The sequence below is a fragment of the Larus michahellis genome, chromosome 1 (genome assembly GCF_964199755.1).
Source record: "Larus michahellis chromosome 1, bLarMic1.1, whole genome shotgun sequence".
Taxonomy (NCBI): Eukaryota; Metazoa; Chordata; class Aves; order Charadriiformes; family Laridae; genus Larus; species Larus michahellis.
Genome location: NC_133896.1, coordinates 86,625,893 through 86,643,695, shown reverse-complemented (window position 1 = coordinate 86,643,695; position 17,803 = coordinate 86,625,893). Strand labels below are relative to the sequence as shown.

Sequence of the window (17,803 nt, the reverse complement as noted above, 5' to 3'; positions counted from 1 at the left end):
CCACAGGTGTCGGTGGAGGCCACGAGTTCCCTGGGTTTGGATAACTTGGAGGATATGTGTATAGTTTATTGGGAAATCCCTGGCAGTGCCTGTTGGCTTTCAGTCCTGTAAATAAAGAATTTTCTGACAAAATACTCAGCATTTGGGTGTAGAACTGTTGTGGTCATATGTTTTCCCTGGTATACAGCTGTGAATCATTCCGTTTCATGACGGACTTGTTGCGCCCCAACAGAGGAGCTCCTTTGTACCTGGCTGGTGGCTCCAGTGGGACATCTAACATGCTTCTCAGTTGCTTTTAGGAAAGAAAACGTGCTGAAAGGCCTGTGGTAACAGTCAGACTAATGTGCCTCGCTCTGTTGTTTTTAAACAGATGGACCTCTCTGTGGAAACTCTTTATAGCTTCATGCAGGAGCGCCAGAAGAAGTATGCCAAGTATGCGGAGCAGATCCAGAAGGTCAACGAGATGTCTGCCATCCTCCGCCGTATACAGATGGGCATCGACCAGACGATCCCGCTGATGGAGCGGCTGAACAGCATGTTGCCGGAGAGCGAGAGGCTGGAGCCCTTCAGCATGAAACCCGACCGGGAGCTAAAGTCTTAGCTGATCCGGCAGGCTCCCCCTCCTCACCTTCCACGCTCCAGCGTTCAGCACAGACACGCTTCCAGCGGGCTGGGCTGGCAGATGTTTGAAGCGGACGGCAGTGCTGCCTGACTCTCTGCCAGGGCACCAGAGGAAGAGCAGCGTCAGCTGCCAGAACTGTGCAGCCAGGAATCCAGGAGCTCCCTGGTCCCGTCGTCTGGAGAAGATGATTTACCGTTCTTTCATCTCCCTCCTCTTGCCCTCCTGTCTCTTCTACCACTACCGCCTGTGCAGAGACATTTGTTTCATTGCTGTGACTAGATTGGCGTTTACAGAGGAGGAGTTTTCTTTCGTATGTGGTTTTTTTTTTTTTTTACTAGAAAAATTCAAAGGGATACAGGGTGTGACAAACCCTCTAACATGGTTTTTGTGCCACTGGGGTGTAGATGATCAGATGGCTGGTAGGTATTTTCGGAGATCCCCTGGCCCTAGAAATATGTGTGTTTTATAGGTGAAAGTACAGGAGCCAGGAACTGGCTTATTAAAATCTGCCTATTATCGTAATTAACATGGTTTGCATGGCAGGGTTTTGGTGTTTCCTCCTCGAGGCTCCTGTTTTTATGTCCTCACTAATTTACGAGGCTGTAAAGGAATAACTGTTCCAGATATGTATGTACATTCATGTTAAGCAAGCCTTAGCATTCCTCTCTCCCTTGCCCTGGCAATGTCCTCATGCCCCAGCTGGTGGCATTTCGTGTCCCTCACTTTGCTCAGTGATTCTGACAGGCACTGGCACCGACCTGCTCACTTTGCATCCCAAAGTTGAACATGAGGTGTCTCTTTTTTTATTTTTATGGGGACACTGCAGTTATCTTGGTGCTGTCTTTTTTGTACTAGAGGGACACAGTTGTTTCTTTTCTTTCAAGTGTATGGAGTTGGAGGGGGGAGATACGAGAAGTCCTTTTAGGTCTTCTCCTTGGCTTAGCTGCCGTCATGCCAAGAGCTTGCCTGAGTCTGGTGTTTTAGGACTGAAACCACACGGCCCTTTGGGATCATGCTCAGCGAACTGCTCCAAAAGCAAGAGGATGCTTTTGCCTTCTCCCAGGCCGAGGGCTCTGCTGGAAGGCAAGCAGCATGTCCACGCTGCCCGGGCATTGGGCTGGCCCACAGGAGGCGGATTGGTTGCCAAGTCTGCCACTGGTCTGCTGGCTGCAGGCAATTCGCATCTCTCTGAGCTTTGGCTTCTCCCCATATAAAACAGGGGGATATTCTGTACGCTGGTGTAAAAATATTTACAGATCTAGAAATAAGGTTGAACAGCCTGCATCACCATTGCATAGCAGCTCTTGTCTGCAGCAGAAAGGGTGTGAAACCAGAAGCGAGGAGTTTGCCAGGTCAAGAGTAGGTTTATGTGTGTTTATGTTGGTCCCAGGATGCTGTTACTGGTGAGGGGGCTGAAGTGTGCCCATGAACCCCAAGGGTTTTTGTACATCAGGCATGCAATTCCAGTGGTGAGTGAGGACAGCTGTCTTTGAGAGAGTCAGTGTGACAACCCATCTGCCAGTAGAGCAAAGGGCTAGGTGACTTGCCAAAGGCGACTTGCTTCAATACCTCTTAGTACTTAAGAGTACTTAATCAGCAAAAGATAGTCTCTAAGCATTTGGGAGTAAGAGCACGGTAGATTTTTGACAGTATTAATTGCCGCCTGGTGGCAGGAAGCAACAGTCCATTCTCTTGTTGGGTTCCCAAAGGCCATGTAGCCTGGAGTGAACTTTGTGACACGGACTGCAGCCGACTTAGATGCGCATCTGAACTGTAGCATTGACTGGACCCCAGGGCCTGCCAAACACTGGCTGAAAGCAGAGTCCCATAGAAATGAAGCCCCTTGGAATGATGCCCTGGGAAGAGCAACTGACTGACTGAGAGACAGCGAGGAACTCAGCAGGTTTCCTAGTAAAGGCGGGGTGGGCCTGGTTGTCTACTGCTTGCATCCCAGGGTTGTTACGTAGTTGTATATACATAGACGTATGCTGTGTGTTGCACGGGATATAACATCAGGCTTCCCTCCTTGCTCACGTGTCCTGCAGTATTTTACACTTGGTTTGTTAAAAGCTTACATGAGATGTAAAAACCCATGAAAACCTGCTTGTTGTGGCCATGCCCGTGAGGGTCCTCATTGTTCATCACTGAATATGTCTCTGCCTCCCGTCATCAGACACACCAGAATATTCAGCAGCTTTAAATAGCGGCTGCAGGCGTTTTTGTCCTCCTCATCCAGATGATGCTGTCTGGAAGTTTAGAATGTGTGACATTCAGGCGTCTGCCAGACGGGATCATGGATATCCCACACCCTGACGTCCTGGAAGCCTATACTGGTGGGAAGATCCTGATACTGGATCTTGAGGCAGGGGCTAGGCTGCAGATGCTCGCTTCTGTAAAGCTTCTAGACATTTGGCCTCATGCTATTAAGTATCAGATCAAAGCATTGCTCCTTGCAGTGCTAATGAGGGCAAGCGAATAGTATTCCTATCCGAAAGCTGCAGAAGCGAGAGCTGCAAATCAGTTCCTTCCTTATTTGCCGTAAAACACCTAGATATTGGGCTGATAATGGGAGAAAATTCTTGTTCCAATGAGCACTGGCCTTAAAGCTTGTGGGTGTGCTGCTGGGCCTCTCAGCTAGAGCTTTCTGGGAAGCAAGGATAAGTTGTGAAAAATGTTAATAGCTTAACTAGAAAGAAGTCAGAGTTGAAACGTGAAGGCTGACCTCTTCCAAAGCACACAGGTCATCACCTCCATTCCACAGGTGATAGTCTTGTGTATGGGTACTGTAAGATAGCAGGCACCCTCTAACTGTTCTCAAACGATGGTTTACAGTTTTATTTAAAACTTTGTCACTGGCTTCATTAACTGTAAGTCTTTGGACCTCTCACTGAGGGGAAGACATTTCCTGCCATGTCGTCTTGAGCTGCTGTTTGTTGCTTGGCTGCTCCTCGTTTGCTTGGCTTTGCACGTTGCTTTCAGCTTCATCTCGGATGCGGGTGATGCTTAAGGTGAGACTGTTGCTTTACTCCCTTTCCCACTGTTTAGCAGAAGATTTTAGATATGACTGGAATTACCTTTTGCTTATGAACTTCCTTTTCCAAGCCAAACGCTGTTGGAGAAGGCCTCAGGTATCTCTTACGAATGTACTAGCCGTTACTTCTACCACAAAATTAGTGCTACAAGCAGAGAATAATCTGGCGTGCTTCACTGAAAACAAACATTTCTGCCCTTTTCTGCTTTCTGAGGTGGTGTGTGGTCTGGGGCGCAAGCTAAGCTTCTTGATAGACAATCTTCTGAAAAGCTGGGGAACAGGGTGAGGGTCTGCGGTTCCCTGCTGGCCTGAGCTGCTCTGCTTCTTCCCCTGACTCTGCTGTGGCAACCTCCCCTTTGTGCTGCCGCTGGTGCTTGTTGCATCCCACACTGGTCAGCGTGCTACGTGCGCAGAAGAGGTTTGCTTTGTTGTTTCCGATGTTTTTGTAATTTAATACATTGACAGGGTGCTAAAGTGCCAACCTATCTGCAGGGCAATTTCTGTGAAGATCCGGTGAAGGGGACAGAAGAGAGTTGTGTTTTTTTAAAAAAAAAAGTATGTATTTTAAATTAAATATATTTAAATATATTTAAATATTTAAAGTGTATTTTCCCCTCCTCTCAGCTTTTACACAGAAAGAGTAGAAATACGTGTTTTTCACAGCCCCACTCATTGCATGAGCCAGCCCTTCTCTCTCTCTCTCTCTCTCTCTCTCTCTCTCTCGGACCGTCTGCCAGTGGTTTCCTGAGGTACTGTTGTAACATCCCTCCTGTTCCCCAGCTGCCGGAGTGTATTTTGATTACCAGCCTGGTGGCTGAGTGCACCTTCGTTTATGGGTTATTATCCTCTTCGCAGACTTGCTCTGCTTTCAGCTGCCTACACGCTACATGTCCCACAGCCCCAGCATTAAAACGTTTGGTATCGCTCTTTTCCAAGTGTGTTGTTTCTCCGATTGCCTTGCTTATTTTTCATTTACAGGGCACCACTTCTTGCTGTGCTGTCTACGGGCAGTACGCATTCTTTAGCATGGGAAGTCATATCTTAGCTTTACTGTTTTGTACACAGTTGGAGTCAACGCACTTCCATGCCGTGGAAATGGCTGGTTCCAGCTGCCCTGCGAACTGCTTGCCCTGGGAGTGTAAGGAAACGTATGTCCTGGAATGAAAATAAATGTTGTGTTTTTGGGATGCTGTCCCAATTCAGGTTGGCACTGATGTCATTTAAATCAATGATGTGCACAGCGATGCCGGTGACTCGCCAGCAGTGGGGTGGGACTGTAGATCAGCTGGCTGACTACCTTTTCTGTGCTGGTAGCCTTTTGGAGGTAAAGAAGAGGGCCTGGGATTGATGGACTCCGCCTCTCTGCACAAAACGCTTGTGGTGTGATACCCTCTGCCTGTTTTATTAGGGCGGCTGTACCTTGTGTGCACCCAACGGCTTTCCTAAGAATCAGTGTTAAGACTAAATATGAGCAGAAAAGTAAGAGCGTGTGTGTGTGAAATTAAAAATACTTAGCTTCCTCTCAAAAAGAGAGCGCGTCCTGACAGGTGCTTTACATCAGTTCTTTGCCAGATTGCAGAAGGAATTAGAGATGGGCATCCTTGGGCAGCGTGGCTTTCAAGGTGGCCTGTGCTGATTCCTCCCACATCACCGAATGGGTCAGTTTGCACTTTTAGCCAAACTTCAGCCTCTTTACAGCTGGTCTGCAGTACTTCTGTGGGGCTTCTATCTTGCTTTCAGCTGCCGTATTTAGGTTTTAACTTCTTCATAACGTGAGCCTGCATGGGACAGCCTGATCCTCAGCAAGGTGACACGGAAGGAATAGCTCACCCAGTGGTCCCCAAAGCCAAGGCAGGTCTGAGGGGGTGCTGGGTGTGCTCAGCGCGCCTACCGCGTCACAGAGCTAGTCTTCCTAAGGTGGGAGAGAGGAGAGGAGCATTCAAATGGCAATTCTTAATGCCGCCTGCCTAAAATAAAGCCTTTTGTCTTTTTAAAAGCTTTGTATTTTAACAGACCTCATGGGGAAGCTGTGGAGGTAATGAAATATGATGGCTTACTGTAAGACTGTAATGTGACCGCAGAAATAAATTAGGATGGCTGTAGATTTTGTCAAAACCTTGCTGGGCGTGTTACCCATGTAGTGTTCAAATGAAGCATTCGATTCTGTTCTCTTAATTCTGATGCAGGCCGAACTGCCGTGAAGCACAGCAATACTGGAGGCTCAATGGACTATCATAGGGGTTGTTAAAGACCAAGCAACCAACTTTCTGCAAGTGGATAGCAAAATTTTATTAAAAAAGCAAGGGGCAGCTGCTTTAAGAGCTGATTGCTACTTGCTGAGGGAGACCCAGCTTTGAGAACACCCTGTGACGGAGCTGTTTCCAGCAGGAAACAGGTTAGTCTAATAAACTCAGGAGATCAGCGGTTTAGAGAATAAGTGAACATACCTGCAGCAGTACGCAGTTTTCCTGGCATTGGGAAAGCAAAGTGGAGATGGACTGTCGCCTACTGCACAGGGGCTGCTTAACAGAGAGAGACGTTAACGTATAGGGGTCTGAGGGGTATTTTTCTTGTTTTTAAAGTGATCTGATGCCCCAGCCTCATCGCTGCCTGTATCACCCTTTGGCTTTGTACAGCAGTGGTGCTTGGTGAGGGCCCCTGTAAACAGCAGCTGAAGTCCACATCTCAAAGTAAGCATCCCCTTCCAGTAGGGCAGTTCCCGAAATGTCTGGTTTACAGCATTTTATATGCCAGGAAAGCAGCCCCCTCCCAGAGAGTTGAGTGTTGCCAGCTACAAATAGCTCCCTTTCCTTTTGTATTTACAGTGGCTCTCATTAATATTCTTGAAGTGTAGGGTAACTGAAGGCTTTCCTGCAGAAACACTTCAGCTTGCCTCAGAGCAACCATTTGGGCCCAAGGGCCAAGAAGTTCTCCGTAGGCATAGTTCAAAAGCCAGTTGCTGGGCTGTGCCAATATGTTATGAACATTGTTCTTCTACCTGAATTCCCAATTGTGGTTTTCTGTGTATACTATAATAGTGGTGTTGCATTCTAATGCTATAATGTCTAAAAGTACTAAAATAACTCTGCTTTTCTCAGAAACTTTAAGAGCAAATACAGGCTAGCTAGGTGTTCAGTGAGAGGGTACGGCTATCTCATTAAAATATCTAGGTAGGTGAGTTCGATTAAGGCTCACTAATTTCAGATTTTAAAAGGGGCAGTAACAGCCTTATTAGGACTCCTGTGCACTCCCCAGGAGAAGTGCCAGGCCACTGTTCTGGGCTTTTGAAATCACCACTTCCTCACAGAAATAAATTTAAAACTTGGGCTGTGAGTCAAAGAGTAATGAGCAGCTAGCTGATGAACATATAGTTAGTAAAACCAGCAGCTCACTTAATTACCAAATTTCTACTCTGTGTCTTACTCCCACAGGCCCCCCACCCCCCGAGCCCCCTCAAAAGCCTCCTGGTCCATGCTGGGGGGAGGTCTGCCCTGTTTTCAGTCCACTTCACTCTAGGAATTTAACTGTGATGGTTAAATCAAGAGCCTAGTGACCTCAGGGACTGGGTAATCCCAGTAATGCCAGTCAATGAAATGAAAATTAAATGTTGATTACATGTGTGAGACATTTCAGTTGCTTCTTGGGTTTTAACTAGAGATGGAGTTAGACTGTGTGTTCACAGAGCTGTCTAATGGCAGGGGCAAAAGCAGAGCAAGTCCTGCAAAGCAGGCCAAAGGAGGAGTGGTGAAAGCTAGAGCGCATGTTTCAAAAAACAGACCTTAAAGGGAACAGACAGAGCTAGTTTGACCTACTGGGAGCAGAACTGGACTATGGAGCAGGGAGAGGGAAGCAAGAGTAGGTAGATCTTAGAAGCTTGTCAAGACAACCTGTTTTGTAGGATAACAGGCCGATGCCATTTGTGATACCATTGTGCGTGGATCTTGTTTTACCGTGCAATGGATGAAAGCTTTCTACGTAGGAGCTGGTATGTCTCGGTTGTAGAAAGTAAGTACAGAAGCTCCTGCAGGTTGTTACTTTTGCTCTGGCTGATGGTACAGCCTCTTCTGGAGAGGCCAGAGATTCTGCATTTCCCCTGCTGGCATTATGCTTTGAAATGATCTGACTAAAACCCCGTTTCTGTTACTGCCGTGACACACACTTGTAGGCTTTGCCGTGTAAGGATACAACGTAACAGCCCTATTCTACTGCAGGATTTAATTTTAAAATTTTTAATTTTAAAACGTGGGCTGTGAGTCAAAGAGTAATGAGCAGCTAGCTGATGAACATATAGTTAGTAAAACTACATTTTATGTAGTTTTTATTAAAACTTCTACATCTGTGTACGCTACTCTCTGAAGGAGCAATGAGGCGCATACCCCTCCCTCAGCGATCAGAAGTTGCTCTGAACGCTTCAGGACTGGCAGAATCAGTCAAAACAAGTATTTAAACAAGTAATTAAATTCTTATTCCAATTATAAGTATGGGACGCACAAAAAAAACCAGGGGGTTCATACAGGGGTAACTCAATCAATTTGAAATACTTGCTTTAGAAAGACTAGCACAGCTGCCTTGGGAACAGTTTACCCACAACAGTATTAGACGTTGTAAGCTGTTAACGCAGAGAAGTGCCACTGCTGCTATTGAAGGGAGAAGAAGAGGTGGGGTAAACGGAGGCCCAAACTGTTACTGGTGCTGTAAAATCACCACTGCTTGCGATGGGTAGCTTTGGACTGCTCAATCTGTGTCATTCATTAACAGGCACGCATCCGCAGAGAAGCATATGTACAATAAGGACAAGCCTCCTGCTAGTCCTGGGTGCTGGTGAGCAGGTCATGCTGCAGGCAGGTAATGCCCACTCCGCAGCCAGAGGCACACAGGCTCCTTCCTCAGCCGTTCTATATAAACAGGTACCATTTCTGATTTTATTTCATCATAACATACAGGTAATGCTCACGACACAATAAGATGAGAAACTCACATCTCTCTGAACCATTTAAACAGCTTGCCATACACCAAAGAACATTATATTCATATTGAACATGTGCACATTTCCCCCCCTCGCGTCTTCCACTTTGCTTTCCAAACTTCTACAAACCATTTCCAGCATTGTTCAGGTACAGGACACTAGTTGGGACAGGAGACACCCTGGGCAGGACATGGGGTTAAGGCTTCCTCTTACAGGAACCTGTCCCCTAAAAATACTGAGCCTACAGCTTTGATTGATTCAGTGACTACAGCGTATTGAAATCAGGAGCCAGAAGACCAGATTTCAGTCCCTTAGAAGGTGATTAACAAAATGAAACCCAAACATACCTGTTGGTATGTATGGAGAGAAGGGGAGAACAAACACGTGTGAAGGAGCACAAAAGAGAGGAAGATTCTGTTTCTGCCTCTAGGGATTGATTTGTGTTAACCCCCTTTAACTGATTTAAATGAAAGACATGGGCTTTTACTGAAATCTGGCTGAGAGGAGCACTGCTAAATCGTTTACATACATATATACACACTCTGTGTGTGTGTATATATGCTGAAAATAGTTGTAATGTAATCACTTTCACTTGATATGTAAACAGAGACAAGTGGCAGTATGTTTAATGAATAGCCGAGACCTGACATGCTTTCCAGCATTCTGTCAACCTAGCCCTTGCCCAGGCTACCCCTTCTTCCAGCCTCTCATATGCACATCATGAACACAGCCTCTGGGTTCAGTTACTCCTGGTGCTGCCTCTCTCTCTGTGCCTTTTGCACTTTTTAGGATCGAGTTAATCAATGCTGTAGCTTTCAGTGCTATTTTAAAACAGTCCACTGTAGGAAATTAAAGTCACATCCTAGCCACAAAACAAAGTGACAAAATTTTCTCCACTTTTCAATATAGTAAAACCTGAGATTTGAGTCACAAACTAGCTAAACTTACAGTAAAAAAAAAAACCAAAAACAAAAACATAACCCAAGCTGCTGACTTGAATTAGGGCTTCAGTTTGCTGCTGACAAGTATTTTTTTAAAGCTGTTGGCCAGGGGTAAGTATTTGTTACATGTGATTTACAATTTTCAGCTGCCCGCACTGAAATGGGACAAAACAAGATAGTTCCCCCCCCCTACACGTGTTCTGAGGGGTCCTGGGGAAGACTGAGATGACACGTTCGGAGCAGGAAGGATGAAGCTCGACACCGTGCCTCTGGAGCCACCCCTTGCTGACCACAAACCTCTTGCAGCAAAGCACGCACACATAAAACAACTGGAGCAGTGGCAGCCAAGGTACCGCAGGAATGGCGAGCTGGAGGGGAAGCAGCTGCTTTGCTGTCGTTCATTTTAGTGGCCAGCCCAGCCCAAACCACGACAGAAGGACTGTGCTTCACCTCCCATGAAACATCCCAGTGGCAGCAGGGAGGTGACACCTCCTTGAGCTGGTGTGTTCCGTGGAGGGGTGAGGGGGAGGACATGGTACCTGCCAGCAGCAGCACAGCTAGAAGCATCTGCAGCCATGCATCGGCACGCTGGGACACCAAGACCCTACGCTGAGACAGAGGACAACGGCCAGGATCAAGTTCCTTTGGAGCTGCGAGTGCAGGAGGTGCTGTCTCTTCTCAAACCACACTATGGGACAGGACGCTGGAGGTCCCCTTCTGTTTTCCTTGGACAGCCAGCCACACTTCTCTTTCTCAGATGAAGTCAGCAAACCTAATGAGAAGCTTCTATCTCCAAGTCCCCAGAATTTGGGTGAGGATGTTGGGATGGAAAAAAGCCAGCCACCTGGATTGCACCCACCCCACGCACAACTGGAACCATATGAAGAGCGGTTCCTTAATGGTATTGCTCAGTTAAGGACAAAAGCCCATCCTGACTCATTTTTAGGTTTAAAAAAAGAGACAAAAAAAAAAAAAAGCGCCTTCAAGAGACATCTATTAAATTGTCAATTGGCAAGAAAAGGATGTTGTGGTATTGTACCAGCCACTTCTCTTGCACTTAACCCTAAGAATTACCTACTCCATTATAGCTGAGAAGCCAAAGCAGCTACCCCTCTCCCAGAAGCCAGCTTAATATCAGAAATACAAATACTGCTTATTTTATGTTTCAAAAGACTGGGGGAAAGAGTCTTAAGTATGGTTCATTTGTCTTTTGTAAGAATTGCTGCTGAGCCAACTGAAACACTTGTGCGTAGACAGCTTTTCAAAAAAACTAAAATCAAACGTGGCTAGTCGTTACTTGTTCACATTGCGTATGAACTGACTACCAGCATCTGGCAGCCATAAAGCCCTAGTTTATTTTTTATATTTTTGAGGTACTGGGTTTTTTTTCTCTCTGAAGCAGCTCTCTAGCGAATCACCTAAAGCCTACCCATTAGAACAATAGTTACACCAGTATTTACATTTCTCTGAACTGTGCGTTCAGCCCAGCCTTGCTGTAACCAGTCCCTACGTCCTTTGGAATCACTCCCAGTCTCCTTTCTGACAGGAAAAAGGTCTCCCTCCAGAGGTTGGCTCAGTGTCAGGGCTAAGGTGCACTGGTGAGGATGTGGGGCATGAGGAGGGGAGAACAAAACTAGCTTTGATGGGTTGGAGCGTGTTTCAGTGGAACCAGAAAAAGGGTTTGATGCCAAGAGAGCTTCCTTTTTAAAAACCACTGAAAGGATGTGCAATCCATTGCATATAATTGTGAGGGAAAGATCTTTGAAACGTTCTGCCCTTCTCCAGGAAAGGGGAGGAGAAAAACACAGCGGTGCACTCGGTCTTCTCAGGCAGATGCTCACTTGTCGTTCCTTTGCCGTATTCATCTAGTCACTGCGTTCGCACTGAAGCCTCGCATTTCTTCCCTCCCCACCCCCCCACCTTTTTGCACAAAGTTTGTTCTTTTCAGATTCACAGGGACCTCTCAAACTCTGGGGGAGCAGCAACTCCGATACAGTCACACAAGCCTGCTGCCCCTCAAGACACTTCAATGATCTCCATGCTGCCCGAAAAGCTCGACTGACTGCCTACTTTCCCTAGTTCTTCTCTGGATCTGTTGTCTGACATGATGCTCTCCCCAAACTCCATCTGGCAGCTTCTGCGCTTAAACTGCTTTTCAAAAGAGCTTTCCTCGTGCCAGCTGCGCCTGGAGTCACCTCGATCACCCTGCTTTGGCCTCCTGCGCACAGCACAGGCTTGGTCACAGCCCGTGGGCAGCTGACTACAGCTGTAGGCAGAGTAAGCGGCACTGTTCCCATAGATGGCGGAGGCAGAGTAGAAATGTGAGGACTCGGTTGCAAAATACCAGCTGTTGGTAAGGGAAGTAGCTGATGTCTGCGGAGCCAAGATGTCCGAGTGCCAGCCTTTGAGGCCCAGCCCAGCAGCAGACTTTGCCAAATGCTGCTGGCTGGTGGAGAGACCAAACAAGAAGTTTGTTCGGTAGTTGTCTTCCATGCTCCCACTCCGGTGGAGGGGATACAGGAGCGACCGCTGAGCAGTGGTGCTGCTGCTGGCTCTCCCCAGGTGCTGCCGTTTGCTCTGGCTATCCAGCTGCCAGGTGTTCTGGGGTTTTTTGGGAGGATTTGCATCCTCCTTATCAGGGCTGGTTTCTGGGGTCTGCTCCGAGACCTCCTGGACAGGGGAGAACTGACACAGCTTGCTGCTGCCCTCTAAAGCAGTCGTGTGTTTGTAGTATTCCAGGGTGTCTTCAGAGGAGGCAAAGCCCTGAACCGATGCAGTCACGCAGTTGCTACTCGCTGAGTAGGATACAGATTTGATATCCAAAGAAAAGGAGCGCTTCAGCCGGTTGCTGTCCTCCACCTTATCTAGGGAGACGTGCAGTCCGTTTATGCCCTGTACCAGCGGGCCATCTTCCAGAGGGGACAAGTGCCCGCGCGGTGCGCTGCCGCAGTCCATCGGCTTCTGTTCCACGATCTCGGAGGTAGCGGTAATGCAGAGCTGGTTAGCCGAGAGGCTGCTCTGCCCACCCTCTGGGACCAGCACGTGCTCGCTGCTTTTTTCCAAATGCAGAAGTTTCAGCTTACTAATATGTCCAGGCTGACCACTCTGGTTCTTGATCTTTTTCTCAAAGTCTAAAAGCTGGCCCAGAAAGTTGAAGTTGGGAGAAATGGTTGGCCTTTTTTCTTTCACAAATCTGTAAAGAGGGGACAAACAAAACAAGAATTAATTTAACGACCTGCTGCTCAGACCTGAGATAACCCTAGAGCAATTGTTGTGAATGTTAACAGCCTAATTTTAACTTGTCAGGATGCTGGGACTAAGGTTCAGTCAAGCACAGGAAACATGGATGGAAAAACAAAAAAGGAGGCAGCTTTTAAACAAGATGATGCTGTCAGTTCTCTCTGTAGCTTACTTAAAGGCAGCTAAAATAGGGAAAAGGAAGCATTCTTTTTACCTCTTTATGATGTCTGCAACAAGGTTTGAGGGAATCATTTCCCATGTTTTATTTTACCGGTGGGATCTCTGCTACCTCGGTTTCTGACCAGAGTTAAGAGCTCCTCAAATTCTGCGTGAAGAGCGTCGGAGCTCTAGCCAAGAGACAGGGGCCTCCCCTGCACTACAGAAAGCAGACTGTCTTCCCCAGCGTTCAAAGGGATGAAACCCCGTGTTCCTTTCACCTCTCTCATGCTGCTGTTATTGCAGTGAGCGCTTCTTACCCTGTTTATCTTTGTCAGGCAAGACAAAAAGCTCTGATATGTGCTGACCTTATACAGCAAACCCAGTGATTTCTACCATACGCTGGTACTGACCGCTGATACGATAATCAAAAAGATAAACAGAAAGGAGAAAATGCAGCATTAAAACAAAAATGCTCTCTCCGGCTCTGCAGGCGTTCAGCAGTAAAGGGCAGCAGCGTTACCAAACCACTGGAAGAGTTAACCTATTTTCGAGTCCTGTAGGAAGCAGCCTGACTGGCATACACCTGCCAATCTAAGCAGTCACTTACATATTCGCTTGAACACGGACAAGGTGCAAGGCATACTTAAAACGTTTTCCTGAACTGGGACTCTAAACGTATGAAAGGCTTAAGTATTAGAAATCACGTCAAACACTTTGAAGTTAAATACAAAAGCAACACTTCCTACCTGTGTGATTTGCAATATAGCTAAGTAAGTACTCTCTGCTTTTTACAGGCTGTAGAACAGAAAGCTGCCCAAATCCTTCCTCCCTTTGTCTTTTTTAAAGCATTCCTGGAACTATGAAGGTACCAGATGACAAGGGAATTAACAGGGGAAGAAACCTTGAAGAGCTAAATCTAGTACAAACACACATATAACGTACCACTGGGAAAATTAAATATTATTAAAAGCAAAAAAAAAAAAAAAAAGACATCTCAGGGGGTGTGTACCAAAGGTGAGTGTGCAGTCATTAAAAACAGCATGAAAAAAAATGTGAAGGTATATTTGTGGATGTATGTATACTCTAGCACAAATGCAAGCGAGCACATGAAAAATAACCAAACAGTCGTATTTGTTACTGGATTTGTTATTTAAAGCAAGATCCTTCTGGTCAACACCGCCATTTCTGGCCTGTGTTCTGGTAGGCTCTCCAAAACTCTTTTCCTTCTGCTTTTGCCTTGTCTCACACCCCAAATTGAGTCCTAAATTTAAAACTAGCTTTCTAAAATAGGAAAAAGGTACGAGAAACCCTGCTGGATCCCCCCGACAAATTTTAAGGCCTTACAAACTTACACACTTTTTTTTTCCCCAATTAGAAAACATGCATAACATTTAATTTTGATCTTTTTTTCCCTTGTATTGTCCCTTATACACAAGAAAGTATTAAAAACATTTATTTCCTCAGATCTTTCACTTCAAGTAACAGTGTCACCTTTTTAATTTTGTGATAGTATCAGACAAACATTTTATCTTTCAATTAACTCAGAGAAAGTGTTTTTCTTTCAAGCTTGGCCAACAAGAGCTCGCAAACCAACAAGTGAAACGTGCTGCCGACTGTTCTCACTACGCCACATCAAAGGAAATAAAGCAAAGCATAATCTAAATTTCACAGTAGTTGTTCAGTATTAAACAGTGCAAAGCACAAAAGGCCTAGGATGATATATCCTTCACAGTCAATTGACACTTCTGCTTAAGAAACAAACTAGAATTTAATGCGGAGATTTCACAGCGAAATTTAGAAGCAGCACTTTGGAAGCGCTAACCACCAGCCCACCACAGCCTGAGACCTGATGGGTTTTTTTAGTGACTGAAGCTCATACCTTGCAGAGTATCCATCCACATCTACTAATTCATCCATAGTTTCTATAGTTGTATAAGTGTGAGCTTCCACCTACGCTTCTTAACCAAACCTGTTTCACCATACACGTTGAAATCACCGCACAACACCAAACTGTCAGCAGGCTCTAGTAGGAAACCGTGGAAAGTTTCTGAAGGCAATGGGAGATGGTTGTAGTTCAGCGGCACCTCTTACGTGCACTATTTTCCACTTATCTTCATTCAGCTTAAAAGAAAATGCCACATGGAAATCACGCTCCACAAGGGAATATCTAATGTTCATCTTTCTGTCCTCAGCAGTGTTTTAGAGACAGTAGTAGCAAACACACTGGTGATTTGGGAGGTACTCCTCAACACCTGCTCCAGTGCAATTGTTCAAATGGCTTCTGCACCACGGATGTTACAGCGATGCGTCGGCTGTGCCAACTCGCATGTAAAGCCCATCAAAAAGAAACCCACCATTTTCTGTACAACACAACAGAGCAGGTTGTTGAATGAAAGAGAGAAGTCATGGTAAACTGCAACCAGGCCACCTGGAATCTAGTGAAGTGTTCACAATCCAGGTACAGAAACATGGGATTTCAAAGGTTAAAAAATGTGGGGGGTGGGAGGGTGGTCCCATAAAAATTCCCTGATGCCACAAAGAGCTAACTCTTCAAAATACTTTCTGGTTGAGTTTAATAGCAACAAAGAAGCTTTCTTAATTCCTAGATATTTCACCTGCAGGCAGTTCTTTGAGAGCATTACCGAATTCCAAACTGAAGTCAACAGCTCCAGCCCAGCATTTGTCATAAGCGTGACTATAAATAGCCTCAGTTCTCTTTCTTTAACTCTGTCCATTCCATTCTCTCTCTGACTTACAAGATATTGTTATGTGTGGTATAGCTGTGTCTGTATATGTATGTACATATGCACACATTTAGTAAGCAGTCTAAATTCCGTGTATTTGCTTACTTGAAGCGAAGGCCAACATGAGCATTTTGCAGGTGGGGAATTAATATTCGGTGGGTGATGTCACAGAATCACAGAATGGTTTGGGTTGGAAGGGACCTTTAAAGATCATCTAGTCCAACACCACTGATTTATTTATGGATGAAGCCTACATTTAAAACAAGAGTGTGCAGAGGCCAGTGAACTACCAGCCTGCTTTTACCCTCGGTCATATAACCTTTCATTCTTCACCTTAAAAATAAGCCAACAGGCACAAGAATTAATATGAAAGGAAATTTTCTCCTTACCTGTAAGCTTCATCTAAGGACATATCCATTCTCTTCATGATATATGCGATAGCGATTGTGGCAGAGCGAGAGATTCCAGCTAAACAGTGCACTAACACACGGCCATTGGATGCTTTCGCTTTTTCTGCGTAGCAAAGAAATCGGCAAGTGTCACACTCAGCAGCATTATACCACGATGAAAAGTTTGCAAAGAAAGCAACGTTATTTAAAATTGTTCAAAACTTCCGAATTAACTGCTAATTGCAAATCTCATGGAAGCTTTAAACAAAAATCACTTCTTTTCTCTAGCACTGTATAGCATTGAGTATAGAAAAGGCACACGGCTACACACAGGAAACGTAGTGCAGTTACAGCACACTGCATCATTTTAACGTGCACATAAACAAACCTATTTAGATGTCTGGGAAAGGTGATTGTTTCTAATTTTATATGCAAGTAGAAAGCAAGCATTCATGATGGAACGATTTGGCCCGTTCAAATTTGGCTAGCTCACTTCCCAAAGCTAAAGACAGGATCTGTATGTCAAATTTTCTAATTCGCTCTCTGCAGGCGTATATCGGGCATCGGCCAGGTTGCCAGAAAGCAGAGCTGTGCTCTTTAAAAGTGTCTTTGTTCCTCAAGTGCTGGAACACGCAGAATCTCCTTATGTTATTTTGGTTCTGTGCGTATAAAGTGATGGTGATCGTGTAGGTAGATCCTTAGGGTATTTTCATACCACCCAGAAAGCATTCAGGTCTTCTCCAGCCAAAACAGCAAGGCAGACACACAAAGGAATCCAGAAACTGTTTTAGTGAGAGAATTTAAATTTTCTTCTCACCTATAAAATCAACTGATTTATCCAACCAAGGCAAAATTTTCTCACAAAAGCTGTCGTTCACAGGCACTCTCAGGAAATGGGATTCCGGAATAAAATCAGGCTTTGGACAAGTATTGCTAGCGTTTAGTACGTAGCCAATATCATTCTGCTGCATCAGCTCCTAGGAAAGAGAGAAGGATTAAGCCTAGAGAAGTCAAATGGTATCTTTGGCAAATTACAAAGAAACTACGAACCCAAAGCACACCATAAAGCTAAAACCCAAACTGGAATTCATGTTGGAATTGTTTCAGCTGTATTAGGAGCATTCTTTATTGGAATAAAAAAAAAAAAAAAAAGAGATACTTCCTCAGCTTTTAATTCTTCAAACAACTTTTAATGAGACATCCAGTGTGTCCAAAGAACATATGGACTGCAAAGCCCATACAAAAAAAGTTAAGAAAGAACAGAAATAATGGTAGAATACCTTCTGCTACTATGAAGCATCGCTTCCAAAAGAATCAATTTTTTTGGTTACTTTGGTTTAAATTCTCACCATGCAAGCTAACAACATAACCAGACACTTCCCACATGTAGTTTGCTGGCCTGAATACGTGTTTTCTGCCTCACATACATAAGACTGAGGTTGCCCCATCACAGATATTGGCGAGTAAAATGAAATGAAACTGATGCTTCCTGCAGTCGCCTGTTAAAGTATCTGGGACTTCCTTGTTTCTAAGGCAATGGTGGAAAACTCACTTAAAACCTTGCGCGAAAGAGCTGAGTAAGAGCTGAAGACCTTGAATTAGACCATTTTCACACACAATCACAGAATGATAGGGTTTGGAAGGGACTTCTGGAGATCATCCAGTCCAACCCCCCTGCCAGAGCAGGGTCACCTAGAGCAGGTTGCACAGG

The 17,803-nt window shown here is 45.3% G+C and overlaps 2 protein-coding genes across 9 annotated transcripts in view; one reads left to right on the top strand and one right to left on the bottom strand.

Annotated features, from left to right (window-relative positions):
* Positions 1–10,923, top strand: part of BORCS5 (BLOC-1 related complex subunit 5) — an 81,357-nt gene extending 70,434 nt beyond the window's left edge. Inside the window, exons 4-5 of one of the 2 annotated variants that reach the window (XR_012587404.1) lie at positions 371–932; positions 8,412–10,923. Coding sequence is in view for 1 of the 2 variants with exons in the window: in XM_074589962.1 (XP_074446063.1) it covers positions 371–601 (231 nt within the window). In the remaining variant the exon portion in view is untranslated. Of the gene's footprint in view, positions 1–370; positions 4,589–8,411 lie in introns of those variants that run through there. The other variant, XM_074589962.1, reaches the window with a different exon arrangement.
* Positions 8,547–17,803, bottom strand: part of DUSP16 (dual specificity phosphatase 16) — a 69,196-nt gene continuing 59,939 nt past the window's right edge. For all 7 annotated transcript variants that reach the window (XM_074589899.1, XM_074589933.1, XM_074589888.1 and 4 more), the window contains 3 exons: positions 16,910–17,069; positions 16,093–16,216; positions 8,547–12,753 (listed from right to left, as the gene is read on the bottom strand). In XM_074589899.1, coding sequence (XP_074446000.1) covers positions 11,577–12,753; positions 16,093–16,216; positions 16,910–17,069 — 1,461 coding nt within the window. In that variant the 3' untranslated portion in view covers positions 8,547–11,576. The remainder of the gene's footprint in view (positions 12,754–16,092; positions 16,217–16,909; positions 17,070–17,803) is intronic.